Source organism: Triturus cristatus, chromosome 11 (assembly GCF_964204655.1).
Source record: "Triturus cristatus chromosome 11, aTriCri1.1, whole genome shotgun sequence".
In the NCBI taxonomy this organism is placed as follows: domain Eukaryota; kingdom Metazoa; phylum Chordata; class Amphibia; order Caudata; family Salamandridae; genus Triturus; species Triturus cristatus.
In genome coordinates this window covers 1,108,841,631-1,108,857,454 of record NC_140594.1, presented here as the reverse complement: position 1 = coordinate 1,108,857,454, position 15,824 = coordinate 1,108,841,631, and the positions used below count along the sequence as shown (strand labels likewise).

General features: G+C 49.4%; 1 protein-coding gene across 1 annotated transcript in view; it reads left to right on the top strand.

Annotated features, from left to right (window-relative positions):
- Positions 1 to 15,824, top strand: part of PSMD2 (proteasome 26S subunit ubiquitin receptor, non-ATPase 2) — a 126,373-nt gene that overhangs the window by 66,237 nt on the left and 44,312 nt on the right. The window contains exons 10-12 of the mRNA XM_085635579.1: positions 9,760 to 9,866; positions 10,425 to 10,552; positions 10,649 to 10,736. Of these exons, the coding sequence (XP_085491705.1) occupies positions 9,760 to 9,866; positions 10,425 to 10,552; positions 10,649 to 10,736 (323 nt within the window). The remainder of the gene's footprint in view (positions 1 to 9,759; positions 9,867 to 10,424; positions 10,553 to 10,648; positions 10,737 to 15,824) is intronic.

Below are 15,824 nucleotides of genomic sequence, written 5' to 3'. Positions count from 1 at the left end.
CTCCGCACCCTTCAAGAGAAGAGGAGAGGCTCCACCGTCTGGACCCAAAACGTGCGCTTTCGTTCTATCTCAACGCATACAACAGTTCCAGGTTGATGACCAGCTCTTTGTTGGCTACGTGGGCGCCAAGAAAGGCTGGGCTGTGCACAAGTGCACTATCTCCGGTTGGGTTGTCCTGTGCATTAAAGCCTGTTACTCTCTGGCTAAAAAGGAACCTTTGGTTGGGCTGCATGCCCATTCGCCAGGGCGACAGCAACTACTACAGCATTGGGACGCAATGTCCCCCTGTAAGACATCTGTCAGGTGGCCACTTTGGCCTCATTGCATACTTTCACTTGACAGTCTGGTCCGGAGAGACTGCTTCTTTGGCTGTTCGGTTCTCCGTGACTTTCTGGTGTAATCTCATTTCGCATTCCCACCACCGGGGTTGGTATTGCTTGGGTATGTATTCTAAGGTAAGGAATATAACCCTAACATGTCTCTTTCAGATGCACAAGTTACTTACCTGTGTAACGATATATCTGTTAGAGACATTAGTTAGTGATCAATTCCTTACCGCCTGCCCATCCTCCCCGTTCTGCGAACTGTTCTCTAGGGTTCAGGTCATCCCTTTCAGGGCCCTAGTTCTATTGCACCAGTAGTCGGTCTCTGGCATGGCTCTGCGCTCCTGGCACAGAAAAGTTGTGTACAGAACTGACGTGGGCGCGTCTAAGCTCCGACGTCATCTTGGCGACTACAATGCCAGCGACGTACGCAGAGCCGTACGACGACGCCTACCGACGTGCAGGAGTACTGCTGACAAAAACTTTCCGGATCCAGTCTGACGCCTGGGGATATTCTGAGGTAAGGAACCTATCGCAAACTAATGTCTCTTACACAAGTAAGTAACTTGTGCTTTTAGTTACTTTACAGATTACTACCCACGTAACCTATTGGATTACTTTCGAAGTTACTTTTGCTTATCTGTGGGAGTTGGTATTCTGAGGTTAGAACCAGGGTTCCCCCGGGCTCAAGGATGCACTCTCAGAACACCCTCACCGGCACTAGGGCGGCTAGGTGGAGAGTGGTGAGGCCCAGTGTTATCCAATGTGGGATAAGAGGCCTCCGGTTGGTGGCTGCTCATGAGTATGCTACAAGGTTGCGGGAGCAAAGCTCCTGGTGTTACGCTCAGGGCAAAGGGGGATCCGGTTTAGCACACAAGTTGCACCTGCAGCAGCACAGGTGCTACTGGGTGCAGGGGGCCGTTTTGGCGTTAGGTGCCCTGTTTTCAATGGGAGTTGCCGGTCTTGAATTCTGGCTGCAGGCTCGGTCCTGGAAGACTTCCGGAATGTGCCAACAGCTGGGCAGGTACGTTTGAGGGCTTGGGGACGTAGGTGCATCTCAGGTTCTCTTCTCCAGGGCAGCTGGATGCAGGGGTGTCTTTTGAGGTCTGATGTCACCTTACCGGGCCACTCGCAGTTTGGGGGGGGGGGGGGGGTTCTCTGTGCAGAGGCTGCAAGCGACGTTTGAGAGTCCTGAAGTGGTCAACCCACGGTGGACTCTGACTCTGGAGCGCTGGGGGACCTCGCTGGGACTGGTGGGCAACCCGAATTCGGGCCGTAGGCGTCCGTGCAGTGGTGGTTCCAGGCGTCTGGTTTCTTTGTCCTCAGCAGGCTCAGAGTCTGTCTTGGGAGTTTATTTTGAACAGAGCTGCTGTTCACAGGAGATCCGGTCTTTGCTGAAGGCAGTCAGTTCGCCCATGGTTCCGGAGGTCGCTGACTGCAGGACAAGGCGACTTTTGGTGCAGGATCTTTGGAAATTGAAGACGGACCAGTAGGGCTTGGGGCCAAGTCAGTTGTTCTCTGCAGTCTCCTCTACTGGGTGTCTTCTTTTGACCTTCATAAGTTGCGGGAATCTGCCTTCTTGGTTCAGGGCTGCCCCCTTAATACTGTATTTAGCAGGCGTTTTAGGGGTCTCGAGGTCAGTAGCCAATGGGCTACTGACCTTAGGGTGACTACATCATTGGTGTGCTCACCCCACGTGGGGAAGTGAGCACAATCCCTAATCATGATTGGAGAGTGCCTGCCATCTGCAAGATGGTGGACACTGAAGAGTGGGCTTCACTTTGCTTCTCCTACCTAAGGGGTGGGGTTTGCAGAGGTGGGCACACCTTCTGGTGTCCTCTAATTTATCCCACCTGTCTTCCAGCCAAAAAGGAGGGGAGACAGGAAGGGGGCCTGCTCTGAGAGAGGCTGGGGGTTGCATTGCAAAGGCGGCAAGTCCTTTTAAGCTCCCCTGCCACAGATTGCTGTTCCTGATCTAGGGGAGGTGTGACCACCTCCGCCCAGGAAAGGCTTCGTTTCTGGGTTCAGGGAGTGAAGGCTTCCACTCCAGAGGTCCAGAAACATGTCTCCTGGTGGCAAGCTGGATTGTACATTTCTAAAATGCCATCTGAGTGCATTGTATAATAAATCCCCAATTGTCATCAGTGTGGGTTTATTATACTGAAAAGTTTGATACCAAACTTCCCACAATTCAGTAAAGCCGTTATGGTGCTGTGGAGTTTGTAATGACAGACTCCCAGACCATATACTCTTTTATGGCTTTACTGCACTCACAATGTCTAAGAATAGTGCTCATGCAACTGTACCCTCACCAGTAGTGTAGTGCACCCAACTTGAGGGGTTTCTTAGCTATACCATGGGAGTGTATAGTAGGCATGGCACACAGGGATATGTGCTATGTCGACTCTTCACTTTTCTCTGTACCCAAACACGCAGCCTGCAATAGCAGTGTGTGTGTTGAGGTAGAGGAATTCTAAGGGTGGCACAATGTGCTGCAGCCCTTAGAAGCCTTCCCTGGTCACAGTGCCCTTGTATCCATGATACCTTTTTACAACAGACTTAAATGTGGCCACAGAGGTGCCAGTTGGGGGTACAGTTTTGGGAAAGAACACAGTTCCTGGGAACCTGATTGGCAGGGACCCAGGGCACATCAAGTCAAAGTGCATCAAAAATCTGACTGTGTGTGTGGTGGGGAGGGGCGGGGGGTTACTGCAACAGAAACCCAGCTTCCTAGACTTGGGTTGTTGGGACCTTGTTTTTTTATTAACATCTATAAATATATATAAGGTAGTATTTTAATAAGTAATTCTACCTGCTAAATGTTGATATTTAGTATGTTCCTTAAATGATCGCTCACCTACCACATGAATGTGAAATACACAAAGGGACTTTTGGCTAATCGTTGACATGCACCAGTACACTAGCCCCTTGTGTCTGAAATGACAGTACCCACCCTGGGTACTAGTCTTTACTTCATATCTGCCTCTGAAAGCAGGCATTAAACTAAAGGAGTGCCTTGCAGTGAATAAAATCTCTTGGTGTTTAAATGCAGCAATACTTTGTAGGGTGGAGCCTGGCCAGACTTGGTAAATGGTGAGTTCGAGGCATGTGGGCTGCTGAATTCATATCTGTGCATAGATCGCCGCCTAGTGTTGGGTCCGGATGATTGCACATTGTGGTCCTGGAAGAGTCTTCGAAGTATCGCGAGAGAGGTGGTTCCTCCCCTGGACTACAGTGCGCATGGGCATCCTCTCCATCCTCAGATTGTTTTTTTCCGCCATTGGGTTCGGATGTGCTTATCTTAGCTCTAGTTAGGCCTTAGATATCGTCGGTATCGTTTGCGCTCGGTATCGATAGGTTATTATATTCAGACTTATACGTTCGATCCGAACATCTATCAACGTTCGAACATGGAACCGAGGACTTCCTTCAAAAGATGTCCTCTGTCACGCTAAATATCCACACGTCGATGTCCATCCGGTGTGTAACAAATGCTTATCACCGGATCATGATGAGACCAAGTGTATGGCCTGCGCCCGGTTCCGGTCGAAGAAGACCCTTCGGAATCGACGAGCGGCTAGGCTGGAGGCCACCACATCGTCGCCTACCCCGGTTAACATCTTCAGTACTTAGGATGAAGACGACGAGAGCGTCGAGGAAGTCGAAGAGCAGGATGTTCATGACCTATTGGACCCTGCTTCGGAGCGTGACTCCCAATATGAAGTAGAAAATGAGGAAATCTTTGAAGACGGAGACGTCGTCGACGAGGTAGGAGACAACGATGAGGTCCTTGGGGCCGAGGAAGATAGCTCGGGCGATGAGCTAGGCCAATCCGTCCATAAGGAGGCCCGGGGAGATAGTCTTAATACGGCTCAGGTCAAGGGATCGCCTTCAGGCCTTACCCAAGATCGATCGGATAGTTCTACAGCCCCGCCTGAAGGCCCGACTTCGAACATTGCAAAGGAGCCAAAAATATCAAAAAAGACTGGAGTCAAGTCCGTTAAATCGAAACCAAAAGCTGCACCAGTGAAATCGAAACTGAAAGTGCAACTGGTTCTGGTCGGATCGAAGGCTTCGAGACCTTCCAACCCACCAACACAAAAGACGGACATCGGAGCCGATAACCCTAAAAAGGCCCTCTGTACCGAGAAAACAAAACAGGACCTCGGCACCGAGAAACACAAAAAAGCCCTCGGTCCCGAGAAAACGCAAAAGCCTATGGCGCCGAAGGTTGGGGCACCGAAAACTAAAGACACGGTGGTCGATCCAACTACTTTAATGCCAAGGAGTGCTGCGACTGACAAACCATCCCATCACAAAGGCGCCGATCAGCAACCTCGGTCCGAAGCACCGAAGTCGGGGAACAAGCCGGCCACTGCGCCAAAACCTGTCTCCGAAGAGCCTATCGGATCGAAGGCCCCGTCGACATCCATGGTAAAACAAGTATCGGAGTCCCTAAAACGCATCAGGGAACGGGACACTCTCGACCCGAGGATGGGTCCCGAGCCGAAAAAGGTCGCCAAGGCCCCCTTGGCGCCGGCAACGATCAAGTTTGGATTGCCACCACCTGGGACACCCAAAATGTTCGAACTTCGAAAGAGTATCGAACAACCAAAGACTGTGTCAACAACAGGCACGGGGGTCGAACACTCACAGGAGCAGTTTATCGACGCCAACACTGGTACACTTTTATTTCGCAAAAGGAATATTGCCCCAGTACAGACTTTAGAGACTTACAAAATTCCACTAAAGAAGAAAACGACGTCAGGTTCCACACCGGTGTATCTGGAACCTTACCTAGCATACCCACAATCTTTTTCTCCCACACACTCGGAGGGGGATGCGGGAGAGGGCTATGATGAGGATACCACTTATCTTGTGTATCATGACCCTGATGAACATCAGCAGGACCAGGATCCTGCCTGGGAAGACCCTAATGACCCAGGAGAACCACAAAATGCTCCTGACACTCTCACTTATACTATCAAAGCATCTCCTGCTGAAGATACTGCTGCTTTTAACGCTCTTATTTAATTAGCAGCTGCCAATCACGGAGTGGAACTTCATTCTGACTCAGTGGAGGAGGATTTCTTGGTGGACACGTTCTCCACATGAGAAAGAACTGTCAAAACTCTACCAATGCTCAAAGGGGTTATTAAACATGCTAAGGACATCTTTAAGGAGCCTACCAGAGCACGGGTATTAAACCCAAGAATAGAAAAAAAATACAGACCAGCCCCGGGAGACCCAATGTACATTAAGGGTCAATTGCCGTTGGACTCCATGGTAGTTTCTAATGCTCGTAAACGAGCGAACTCCCAAACTACTGGTGATGCTCCCCCTCCAGACAGAGTCCAAAGTACTGGAAATATCAGGAAAAAGGGTCGCTGCACAAGCAGCTAACATCTGGCGCATCGCCAACACTCAGGCTCTCCTAGCCAGATGCGACACGTCACACTATGATACCCTGGAACCACTGATAGAACACCTACCAGATGAATACAAGGAAGGTGCAGAGCTCCTCATCAGAGAGGGAAAAATCATCACAAACGCGTCCATAAAATGCGCACTAGATGCAGCCGACACTGCAGCACGGGCGATCAACACTAGTGTAATGTTAAGGAGGCACGCATGGTTGAGAATATCAGGTTTCAAACCTGACATTCAAACTAATATCCTGAATCAACCAGTCAACCCAGACTTTTTATTTGGCCCAGAGGTCGCCACTACACTAGAAAAGATTAAAAAAGACACAAACTGCAAAATCTATGGGGGCTCTACAGTCGCAGCAGTTTCGGAGTGGCTCCTTTCATCGCACCAGAAATACAGGAGCAGCTAGAGGTCAAGGGTCCCAGCAGCAATATAATAGAGGAGGTACCCAAAGTACCTATAATAAGAACAATAGGGGTGGATATCGTGGATCCAGCACCAAAGGCAGAGGAAACAATAACACCCGAGCCTCTGCCAATCTCAAACAGTGACGTATTGTCACTGCCCCCCGACCACATAACACCAGTCGGGGGGAGACTCCAACAGTTCCTGCCGGTCTGGAGATCCATCACCACAGACAGGTGGGTCAGATATTGTCTAGTACGGTTATTGTCTGGAATTAACATCCAATCCACCCAACATACCACCAAAACACCGTCCTATGTCCGCAGAGCACTTGACATTATTGCAGCAGGAAGTACTAACTATGCTGCAAAAAGGAGCCATAGAGCTCGTGCCTCTGAAACAACAAGGGTCAGGGGTGTACTCTCTGTACTTCTTGATCCCAAAAAAGGACGGGTCTCTAAGACCTATACTAGACCTCCGACCTCTCAACCAATACATTCTGTCAGAGCATTTTCATATGCTCACCCTCCAGCAGGTTCTGCCGTTACTCAGTCAGGGAGACTTCCTAGCAACACTAGATTTAAAGGATGCGTATTTCCACATACCCATACACCCATCACACAAACTATCTCAGGTTCACTATTCAAGGTCAACATTATCAGTTCAAAGTCCTCCCTTTCGGAGTCACCACAGCGCCCAGGGTCTTTACCAAGTGCCTGGCAACAGTGGCTGCACACTTACGGAGACAGCAAATCCACGTTTTCCCTTACCTGGACGACTGGCTTGTGCAAGCAAAGTCAGCCCAGCAGTGTGCCAGCCACATGTCCCATACCATTCACCTTCTTCACGATCTGGGATTCTCATTAAATTATCCAAAGTCACATCTTCGACCCGCCCACGTACGGCAATACCTGGGTGCGACCATAGACACTCTGGCAGCCAAAGCTCAGCCAAATTTAGTGAGGATCAACAGCATGCAACTGTTGATAAAAAAAAGTTCAGGCCTCAACACACTTCCAGCACGAGTGTTCATGCAGTTGATAGGCATGATGGCCTCCTGCATCTTCATAGTCCCGCACGCGAGACTACATATGCGCCCGCTTCAGTAGTGCTTGGCACGTCAATGGAACCAGGCTCAAGGACAGTTAAAGGACCTAGTGTTGGTGAGCGGTCAGGCATACAACTCTCTGCATTGGTGGAATCCACAAAACGTTTGCAAGGGCCGACCGTTCCAAGAGCCTGTTCCGCAAATAATACTGACGGCGGACGCCTCTCTCCAGGGATGGGGAGCTCATGTACTCAATTACACAGTGCAGGGACTATGGACGACACAGCAAAAGAAGATGCACATCAACCTTCTGGAACTGATGGCAATATTCCTAGCCATGAAGGCATTCAAAGTACACCTGTGCAACAAAGTCGTGTTGATCCGGACGGACAACATGACTGCCATGTACTACATACAGAAGCGGGGAGGAACACACTCTCCACAGTTGTCTCATCTGGCTCAGAGCATGTGGAAGTGGGCCATTCAAAGGAACATGTTCCTCATGGCGGAACACCTCCCAGGCAAAGACAACCAGATGGCGGATCTGCTCAGCAGACACAGCCACCAAATACACGAGTGGGAGCTACATCCATCAGTACTCCAACCATACTTCCAGCAGTGGGGTCATCCAGAGATAGACCTATTCGCCACAAGGGAAAACGCAAAATGCCGAAGCTTTGCCGCCAGGTTCCCCCATCCACAGTCGCAGGGCAATGCGATATGGATGAACTGGTCAGGCAGATTTGCGTACGCTTTTCCCCCAGCGCCGTTAATACCGCTAGTGGCACGCAAACTGCGCCAACACTCACTGACACTCATCCTGGTTGCTCCAACATGGGCACGCCAACCATGGTACACCACCTTTCTAGAACTTTCCGTGGTGCCGCATCAAAGGCTGCGGCTGACACCCAAACTTTTAACGCAGAACCGTGGTGAAATTCAGCACCCAGATCCGCAACAGCTGAACCTGGCGATCTGGCTTCTGAAGTCTTAGAGTTTGGCTACCTAAACCTGCCACCTGAATGTATGAATATCATCAAGGAGGCCAGGAGACCCACAACCAGAGCTTGCTATGCGGCTAAATGGAAAGGATTTGTCATTTACTGCAACAACAATGACATTAATCCGCTGGATGCATCCATTCAAAACATCATCTGTTACCTATTACACTTATACCGATGCAATCTCGCATACAGCTCCATACGTATACATCTAACCGCGATAGCAGCCTATCTTCAGAACAGGCAGCACCTCTCTTTATTCAGAGTGCCTGCCATCAAAGCCTTCTTAGAGGGACTCAAACAAGTGATCCCTCCGACACACCCACCGGCACCAGTGTGGAACCTGAATGTGGTCCTCACCAGATTGATGGGTCCACCTTTTGAACCTCTACATTCATGTGAGATTCAATCCCTCACCTGGAAAGTAGCCTTCTTAGTGGCAATCACTTCGTTGAGAAGGGTTAGTGAACTCCAGGCACTAACCATTCAAGAGCCATTCATACAAGTTCACGCAAACAGAGTTGTACTACGTACCAACCCCACATTCATGCCTAAAGTGATATCACATTTCCACATAAATCAGACTATTGAACTGCCTGTTTTCTTTCCAAATCCACAAAATGTCGCAGAGAGAATGCTCCATACACTAGATATAAAGAGGGCCCTCATGTACTATATAGACAGAATAAAGGATTTTAGGAAAACAATTGTTCGTTGCCTTTTCTCCACAACACAAGGGCAACACCATTTCCAAAGCGGGGATAGCCAGGTGGATCATTAAATGTATTCAAATTTGCTATGAAAAAGCGAAACGCACATTAACGATTCCCCCAAGAGCCCACTCAACACGAAAGTTAGGGGCGTCCATGGCTTTCCTTGGAAACCTTCCGAGAGGAAATATGTAGAGCAGCCACATGGTCCACTATACATACATTTACCAAACACTACTGTGTAGATGTACACTCAAAACAGCAGGCAGCTGTAGGACAGGCTGTTCTCAAAACTCTTTTTCAGACTGCTGCAGCTGGCACCGGCAGCCGCCGCTAATGGAGGGACTGCTATGTAATCTATGCACAGATATGAATTCAGCAGCCCACATGCCTCGAACAGAATATGCTACTTACCAGTATGCATCTGTTCTTGGCATGTAGGGCTGCTGACATTCATATCGCCCACCCTCCTCCCCGGCACCTGTAGCGGCTGCAGCACTCAGAATTACTGTATAGCATGGTCATCACTTACTGTATCTACTCCATCACTGCCACAATGGCGAAAAACAATCTGAGGATGCCCATGCGCACTGTAGTCCAGGGGAGGAGCCACCTATCTCGTGATACTTCGAAGACTCTTCCAGGACAACAATGTGCAATCATCCGGACCCAACACTAGGCGGCTATCTATGCACAGATATGAATATCAGCTGCCCTACATGCCAAGAACAGATGCATACTGGTAAGTAGCATATTCGCTTTTGTTGCTGTTTATATCATTAGCCTTAGTTGTTGTAAATGCTCTCTTTGATGTTAACCCTAGTTTTGCTACCTTTCCACAGGCATGCTGAGTGCTGCTGCATCTCTTGGGATGATTCTGCTCTGGGACGTAGATGGAGGACTGACACAGATAGACAAGTACCTCTACTCATCTGAGGATTACATTAAGGTGAGTTCCTTTGAGTGAAAGCCACTTGATTGAGCCCTACTTCAGAGGAGGTATTACTTCCACTCAGAACTGTAAGTGCATCTGATACTGTAATTTGAACTCTGTTTTCCACTTTAGTGAATTGTAAGCACCTCTCCTAGTGATTGGCTCACACAACCAATCCCCTCAATTATGCACACCTTTCAGAGACATTGTGACCCACACTCACTATGCCACATTAATTGTAAACCCGTTCCCCAGAGCTTGCAATAACTATTTCCTGCACAGAAATGGCAGTACTAGGTATCTGCTTTTTCAGGGAGAGATCTCATACCTTCATGGAGTGAAAATCCCGTAATTGCTTTCCTACTCAACAAGGTCTATGCTTTTATTGTATTTTCCTTTGTCCAATTCTCTTGACTTCCCTTTTACACATTGCTATGTAATATCCTGTTGTGTATAGGCACTCCACTCGTGTTTTCTTTTAGTTTGCCGCTACAGATTCTCAGGCTGTTTTCCCCCTATCTTCTACATACTGCATCCATACAAGTGTACCTATGTGCTTTCTCTCTCTGGTAGTCTGGTGCTCTCTTGGCCTGTGGTATTGTAAACTCTGGTGTCCGAAACGAATGCGACCCTGCCCTGGCATTGCTCTCAGACTATGTCCTTCACACCAGCAGCACCATGAGGATTGGCGCCATCTTTGGGTAAGGATTGCAGTGTATTGCTTCATCTTGTTGAATGACTGTTTGACACCACACATTGGTGTTCCAAGTGCTCATAACGCCTCTTCCCGTTTGCAGGTTGGGGTTAGCCTACGCTGGCTCAAACCGGGAGGATGTTTTGACTTTGATACTTCCTGTCATGGGAGATTCTAAATCCAGCATGGAGGTGAGTATCTCTGCTGCAGGTAACCTGTTCTTCTTTCATGGCTTAGTATATATCAAATGCTTGTTGGACTACATTGTAAAAAGAATTGGAAAGGATCAAATTATGGCTTTTAGTCCCAATTTAAATACGTTCATTGTGGGACTGCACTTGATTTAGAGTTTGGTGAATGTTGAAACCTTTTTGACAATGTCAAAACTGGTGAATCACTTCTGGGATTTGAAGCACCAACTTTTTTAGAATATATCTATCTATATGTATGTGTGTGTGTATATATATATATATATATATATATATGTGTGTGTGTGTATACGTGTGTGTGTGTATATATGTATGTGTATATATATATATGTGTGTATGTGTATGTATGTATGTGTATATATATATATATATATATATATATATATATATATACACATACACATACACATACACATACACATACACACACACACACCTGGCGGTCGCCAGTAGGTAGTTATAGTTAGGACCTTGTTTCTATTCAAAAAGCTTTATATCTTTTCCCAATAACTTTAGCGCCGGTTGACGAATCTTTGTGAAATTTTCAAAACGTTGGTCTTGCTCCAGTCATCTCTTACCCTGAAAGTTTCGGGGCGATTAGCTAGGCGGGGGCCGAGTAGAAAGGGGGGGGGGGGTCCCAAAACGCGTTTTCTCCATGTTATTTCCCATAGGATACTTTAGACACGACTACAGCCCGAACTGCTGAACGGAATTGCACCAAATTTGGCAAAAAGGTAGTCCTTGGATCAGAAATACTTTTTTAAATGGTTTGAATCCGTTCCGTAGTAGCTGAGAAAATCAAAAATAAAAGTTTCGATATTTAGAGGCACGGAGGATCCGCGCACCCTCCCAATCACGAGTTGCATTCTAATTGGCTGTCACCACTTCAAACCAGTAAGTGTTGGCAGCCATCTTGTGCCTCGGTTGAACCAAGGCACAAGAAATCAGTAAAACTAAGGCGCAAAACAAGAAAAGGGGCAGGGTAGAAACACCCTGACCCCTAGGCCTGCTTAGAGGGTCCCACAAGGACCCCCTGGGCCAAAAAAAGCATTTTTTAATTAAAAAATCACGGGATGTGCAGAGGATCCACGGATCTGGCTGCGAAAATAAAAAAACAAAAAACGAAGCACGGGTCTCCGCGCTTCGTTATTAATTAGCACCCCAGGTGGGCCAAGTCCCAGGGGCATGTTGAAAATATATTTGCGGGGGACCCCTGCAGCCCCGGGGACCGCCAAACCTCCACCACCCACCCACCCCCCCGGGATTTCTAAAAATATTTGCGGGGGACCGCCACCCCCTCGAGCCCTCCCCAGGGCACTAAATATGCAAATTTGGTGATCCGTTTTGGATCCCCGTGCTGTTTGCAATGACAGGGCAGGAGCCTCACGGGTTCCGCACTGTCATTGCAAACTCTGGTTTGGGTTTTGAAAGCGAGAGCAGGTAACCTGCTCTCGCTTTCAAAATCCAAACCACATTGCTTTTCCACACGGGGAGCTGCATCTTGGCAGCTCCCCAAGTGGAAAAGCAATGCCGGCTCCCGCAGGAGGCGGCGAGCCGGCTGGACCGTGGGGGAATTGGGGACCCCCCCACAGTCCCCAACCAGAGTGGTGTAAAAAGGGGTGTGGCCACTGAACACCTCTCTGCAACGCAGCTCCCTGGCGCGCATACAGGAGGTACCTGGTTGGGCCACAGGGATCCTCAGGATTGAAGAGGAATTAATTCCCCAACTTAAAACGCGCCACAGGGCGTGTTTGCACACACGTCACCTCGGGCCCCGCCCCCTTCCTTTACCACTGTGCAAACGCGCCCCCTGGCAAGTTGTAAGTTGGGGAATTAATTCCCCTTGAATACGGAGGGTCCCTGGGGGCCAACTAGCCCACCAGGTACCTCCAGTATGTGCCAGGGAGCTGCGTTGCAGAGAGGTGTTCAGAGGCCACGCCCTTTTTTTTACACCTCTGCAACGCATCTCTGTGGCGCTTACTGGAGGTACCTCGTGGGATAGTTGGATCCCAGGGACCCTCAGGATTCAAGGGGACTTTATCCCCCGATTCAAAACGCACCACGGGGTGCATTTGCACAGTGGTGAAGGGAGGGGGCGGGGCCTGAGGTGACATGTGTGCAAACACACCCTGTGGTGCTTACTGGAGGTACCTCATGGGCTAGTTGGACCCCAGGGACCTTCAGGATTCAAGCTGACTTTATCCCTCAACTTAAAACGGCCACAGGGCGTGTTTGCACACATGTAACCTCAGGCACCCCCCCGCCAGTGTGCAAACGCGCCCCTTGGTGCGTTTTAAGAGGTAGTTTTAATCCCCCTGCCCTATTATTTACTAGGGTCTTACAGAGGAGGTCACGCTAATCACAGGGGTACCCCAACGCATAGTGTTCCCTAGTGCATGTAGGTGTTTTCACTGTATTCTAAGTGTCTTTTAGAATAGCACTGGCTCTAGGCCTGGTTAGTCAGTTACCACCAGTACCTGAATGAAAAAGTTGTGGGCACAGGAGGACTTTCTGCTCCTCTGTTGGTTCTTTCTGCACATCTCCTTCTTTCTGCACTTTTCTTCGTCTTTGTGGACTTCTGTTGCATCTTTCTGCATTTCTTTTTTTTCTTTCTGTGCGTTTTCTTCTTTCATCACATGTCCTACCTCTGTAGGCTTAGTTCGAAAATAGCATTTAAAAAACCTTTGAAATTCACTGAAAAAAACATAGGTTTCAGGCACATTAAAGTTAGAAATTAGCATTTAATAACACGCACAGCAGCTCACTTACTCATACAAATACTAGCACATTCTTACGCTCTTAATCAATCAATCAATCATGTCATTTGTATCGCGCACTACTCACCAGAAGGGTCTCAAGGCGCTTGGGGAAGGGGGTCAGCTACTGCTCGAACAGCCAGGTCTTGAGCTGTTTCCTGAAGGCGAGGTGGTCCTGGGTCAGCTGCAGGTGGGTGGGCAGGGAGTTCCATGTCTTGGCCGCAAGGTAGGAGAAGAATCTTCCTCCGGCGGTGGCTTTCCGAATGCGCGGCGCGAGGGCGAGGTTCGTTGAACGTAGCTGGCGGGTGGGCGCGTAGAAGGTCAGTTGGTCGTTGAGGTACCTTGGGCCCTGGTCGTGGAGGGATTTGTGTGCGTGGGTGAGGAGTCTGAACGTGATCCTCTTGTTGACAGGGAGCCAGTGTAGGTCTCTCAGGTGGCTCGAGATGTGGCTGCGTCGGGGGACGTCCAGGATGATTCGGGCGGAGGCGTTCTGGATGCGCTGGAGTTTCTTCTGAAGCTTGGCTGTGGTTCCGGCGTAGAGGGTGTTTCCATAGTCCAGTCTGCTGGTGATGAGGGCCTGGGTGACCGTCTTCCTTGTCTCTGTCGGAATCCATTGGAAGATCTTGCGGAGCATGCGGAGTGTGTGGAAGCAAGATGAGGAGACTGCGTTGACTTGTCTGGTCATCGATAGGGAAGAGTCCAGGATGATGCCCAAGTTGCGTGCGTGGTCTGTTGGCTTGGGTGCGGTGCCTAGGGCTGGCGGCCACCAGGAGTCGTCCCATGCGGCGGGCGATTGTCCCAGGATGAGGACTTCCGTCTTGTCCGTGTTCAGCTTAAGGCGGCTGTTGTTCATCCAATCGGCGACGTCTTTCATCCCTTCGTGGAGGTTCGCCTTGGTGGTGTCGGGGTCTTTGGTGAGGGAGAGGATCAGCTGAGTGTCATCGGCGTAGGAGATGATGTTCAGGTTGTGATTGCGAGCGATGGCAGCGAGGGGTTTCATGTAGATGTTGAAGAGAGTGGGGCTGAGCGATGAGCCTTGCGGGACCCGCAGATGACTGTGGTGGCCTCCGAGCGGAACGGCGGGAGGCGTACTCTCTGTGTCCTTCCGGAGAGGTATGAAGTGATCCAGTCCAGGGCCTTCCCTTGGATGCCGGTGTCGTTGAGGCGTTGGACTAGGGTGCGGTGGCATACGGTGTTGAATGCAGCGGAGAGGTCTAGGAGGATGAGTGCCGCTGTTTCACCATTGTCGAGCAGGGCTCGGATGTCATCAGTGGCTGCGATGAGGGCGGTTTCGGTGCTGTGATTGGCTCTGAATCCAGACTGCGATGGGTCGAGGGAACCGTTCGTCTCGAGGAAGGCGGCCAGTTGCTTGTTGACGACCTTTTCGATGACTTTGGCCGGGAAGGAGCGAGATGGGGTGGAAATTCTTGAATTCGGCCGGGTCCGCTGTTGGTTTCTTCAGTAGTGCGCTGAGCTCGGCGTGCTTCCAGCTTTCCGGGAAGGTGGCTGTGTTGAAGGAGGTGTTGATGATGTCTCAGAGGTGGGGTGCGATGGTTGGGGCCACTTTGTTGAAGACATGGGGGCACGGGTCGGTCGGAGATCCGGAGTGGATGGTGTTCATCGTGCTTGTCGTGTCTACGGTGGTAACCTCGGTCCATGTCTGGAGGATGGCGGCTGGGTGCGTGGGTTCGATCGATGGGTACGTGGGTTGAGTGCCGAAGCTGTTATGGATGTCACAATACAATCACTGATACAAGCACACACTCATCCATACAGCCACTCTCACAATTACACACTCACTTATAGCCATTTATATACTCCAAAACACATATATACTGCCTTTCACATATGTAGTTACTCACACATGTACCACTGGGATATACATCGACTCACTAACACACCCATACACACACTTACTTACCCATACAGTCCATCACAGATCCACTCTTGAAACCTGCACCCAGTAAATCACCCACTCACACATCTATGCACAGTCACACACCCCACCCACACAAACTCGGGCACCCATACAGATACTCAGACAACCAATCAATAACCCATATAGACACTCGTGTAGCTATTCACAAACCCATGCAGCCGCTTACACACCAACAGACAGACGGATACAGACATTCACACAGTTTAGTCACTAACCCATGCATTCAGTAAGATACGTCTAATCACTCAATTAGTCAGTCACGCGCCTACTAAATCATCTTTTCAGACGCTTATACACCCACTCATTCTTCAATACGCCTTTCCCTATATATTAAACATATTTAAACTTTACAGACAGTCACTGGATGATGTCATC